We start from the raw sequence: 3,413 nt of genomic DNA on the forward strand, positions 1-3,413 counted from the left end.
TTATGGTGTCTGAGATCCAGGCGCTCAACAAGACGGACGGACGGACAGACAGACATGGCTCAATCGACTCGGCTATTGATGCTGACCAAGAATGTATATACTTTATGTGGTCGGAAACGTTTCCTTCTGTGTGTTACATTCATTAACTTTGTGCCCAAATACAATATACCCTATTTACTCTTCGAGTACCGGGTATAAAAAAAATATATTTAATTGACTGATTGTTTGGTTACAAGTAATTTGATTGGAATCGCTCCAACGTGCGATTGCATTTCGCTCAGTACTTGTTTGCCTAAGCAATAAATTGGATAATTTTCGTTTAAATTATAATACCTTCATCTTTAGTTAGACAGTTTTTGTCACAATTTTCTACAGTAGTTCTACAGTTGCTCCAGACCTCTAGCAGTGCTGCATGAGTAAACTCATTAGCATCTGCAAAATCTAAAATTTTCCGAAAAGGGGCAAACGCGCAAAAAGCATTAACACCACGTGATTCTATAATAAATGGTTAGTAACATGCAATTGTTAGTACCAAGTACACGAACAAAACATTGAACAATTAAAAAACTACACACAACTATCAAAAAAGTTGAATTACCGCGACTTATTATTTCCACATTTTTTTTATTTTTTTATTTAAACTTTGAAAACGAGCTACAATTAAAGCTGAAAGTTTCTTAATGTCTCCCCATTTTTTCACAAGCTTTTTCAAAGCGCGTAATATGCTTTCAAAGTCGGCTGACTTTAAAATGCTTTGACTTGTGAAAAAGTGCGGGAAAAATTGAGCAACTTGCAGCTGTAATTGAAGCACGATTACAAAGTCTTTACACAAGTAAAAATATGGAAATAACACGTCGAGGTATTTAAATTAATTGTTAATACATGTTTTTGTATAGTTTTGTGTAGTTATTTAATTGTCCAATATTTTGTTCGTGTGTCTTTTTAGCTTGGTACTAACAATTGCACGTGTTTTCTGTGGAACATTTCTTTTGCACAGAACACCACTGCACAGAGGTTCAAGTTACATGTTATTAATGCTTTTTGCTCGTTTTTGTCCCTTTACGAAAAATTTCAAATTTTGCAGATGCTTATGAGTTCACTCATGCATCGCTGCTGGAGGTCTGGACCAACAACAATCGTGAAGTAAACGCAATAAAATGTTATAGTTTAAAAAGAATTGACAAAACTGAGTAACTAAAGATGAAACTATTACAATTAAAACGAGAAGGGACATGTGAGACGCTTCTTACGCGTCACAACTTTTATACCCGGCACTCAGGACTACATCTAGATGTAGAAGACATCGCCAACCACTAGATATCGTTCACATTACAGAACACGTAGTAAAAAGCCTACTTAATAAAATGCATCAAACAAATTGGATCAGTTAATATTTTCCAATTTATGAGATATTTAAAACAGTAATAAAATTGGTACATTCTTGGACCGATAGGTTTCACAGCAAATTTTTCGAAAGTGGATCTATGAAAATTTCTTGTACGCAACTTTGCGTAACTCTTTTTCTAATACTGGGCGTTAAAAACCGAGTCTTGGTTAAAAGTCGGTAGAGGCATGGGCAGAGGGACGGCAGAGGCAGGGGCCGAGTGAAGCAGAAGCAGAGTGTGAATGAGAGAATGTGAAAGGAAAAACAAAGGCTGCTGGCCAGGGTGGGTTTAGCCATTGAAAATTAATTTCTTCATTCTGGCTATAATAATGATCCGATCGGATCCCAATTTGGTGATCTGATAGATATGGCCATTTGGTTTGGTTAATGCCAAACAGGCTACACGGACTAATTGCATGCTTGGGTCTTGCTTAGGTCGGCACGAGTGCGGGTATCGAAGCTGCTCCCTAGGATAAATGTGTCAGGGAAACCCGAATTCCGAGGGAATTTTGATTTGGCTTCCTATTTTTTTAACCCCATTTTTCTTACAGTTTTCCAGATGCAGAAATCCAAAAACAGTCCCACTGTTGGTCCAAACGCATATGACAGTAAGTTGTGGATTCATTATATTTCAAATAATGATCGATGCCATAATATGTGAATGCTTTTGATATTGTTTTAGACTCGCCATCTATTCGCCATTTGAACTATTTGGACAACTCAATGGACTCGGATGTTTACTTCAGTCCGCGGCTCACCTCCGAAAACAGATCCGGCAATTCGCCTCGCTTTAACTAATTTGGTCTTAGTTATCTTAGCCTTGAAGTTTGATAGGAACTATCTGCGATCTATCTGCGATTCCCCCCCTCATTTGTATTATTTTTATGTTATTTATATAAGCCTTGTTCCATGTCCGTGCTTTTTGTAAAGCTCAAACTTCAAGGGCAATGGCGAGCCCCCTATATGTTTAAAACAATACTCGTAGTTTGGTGCCACTTTTTTTGCGATTTCCTTTGCGTCTGTATTTTTAGTCTGTAAATAAGTTGAAGTGTAACTTAGCCAAAGTACAATGTATATTTTCTCTTTAAACACTTATCAGATCGTTGAGAAGCATTTATTTGTTAAAAATCCTAAACTAAGAGATTAAATAAAATAGGAAGAGTGAAGTGTGCTCGTCTTTAAAGAAATCAGCATTCAACGGGTTGCCTTTCGGGTAACCTTTCGCTACCCCACCGCTGAGATCTTTAGAACCAAAGGCTGTCGGGCACGTGCAAAGGTACTTCAATTACTCTGCCGCTCTTTCACTTTCTCTTGCTCTCACCATAACCACTGTGTCTCTAAATTGCCATCGGAGTACCCGAGAACAAATTTCTAAGCATTTTCTTTCTGCCATGTATCCCGGTCCTGGCGACTTGAGAAATAGGCGAAGCACTTGACTGCAATTCCGAGTCTCTCTCTCAGAGTCAGAGGTGAATGTGAAACACTTACAGCTTTTGGGAGCGCTCCTTTCCAGCCAGAGGTCTGTTGCGTTCATCCCAAAGCGAAACTCCATCACATCTAAAGTTCTTCATTATTCCCGCCGAGCGAGCAATTATCCCGCAGGCGATTCTGAAGCGAAATATACACATATAATCAAAATATACTCTGTGTACCATCATTATGTATATACCTTTCGCCCGAGTTGCCGTCAATCAGACTTTGGTCGTTTGCACCAAGTTCCAGATCGTCAGCACTGCCTGTTACAACAACGGCCCTTCCAATTATCTTCGCCATCTTCAGCACAGAATCCACGAACCTGATCTTCGCCCGTCTACTCTCATCAGCGCCAAGTCGCCAGCGTGCCGTTCTGAAGGCGATGCTTCTGAGCTGCCTTGACGGGACAGACGCTGATTATAATGGTCGCCAACAGAGGCGCACCCTAGGGAAACATCGCCACTTTCGTTTATGTGGAAGACGTGCAATCCCGGATCCAGGCCAACCACTACGACATCCACCAAAATGCAGGGCGTCTTTGCATTGATGGCAGTAA

At 39.8% G+C, this 3,413-nt stretch overlaps 1 protein-coding gene across 1 annotated transcript; it reads right to left on the reverse strand.

The window, feature by feature from the left end:
* Window positions 1–2,842: 2,842 nt before the first annotated feature.
* LOC117591680 (copper chaperone for superoxide dismutase-like) lies at window positions 2,843–3,408 on the reverse strand (the record flags this gene model as incomplete). The annotated part of the gene is given in 3 exon segments (XM_034285005.1): window positions 2,843–2,992; window positions 3,054–3,210; window positions 3,213–3,408. Coding segments are annotated over 3 exon segments (477 nt in total), but the record flags the coding sequence as incomplete, so codon positions are not given.
* Between the last annotated feature and the right edge of the window lie 5 nt (window positions 3,409–3,413).

The sequence above is a fragment of the Drosophila guanche genome, unplaced genomic scaffold (genome assembly GCF_900245975.1).
Source record: "Drosophila guanche unplaced genomic scaffold, DGUA_6, whole genome shotgun sequence".
In the NCBI taxonomy this organism is placed as follows: domain Eukaryota; kingdom Metazoa; phylum Arthropoda; class Insecta; order Diptera; family Drosophilidae; genus Drosophila; species Drosophila guanche.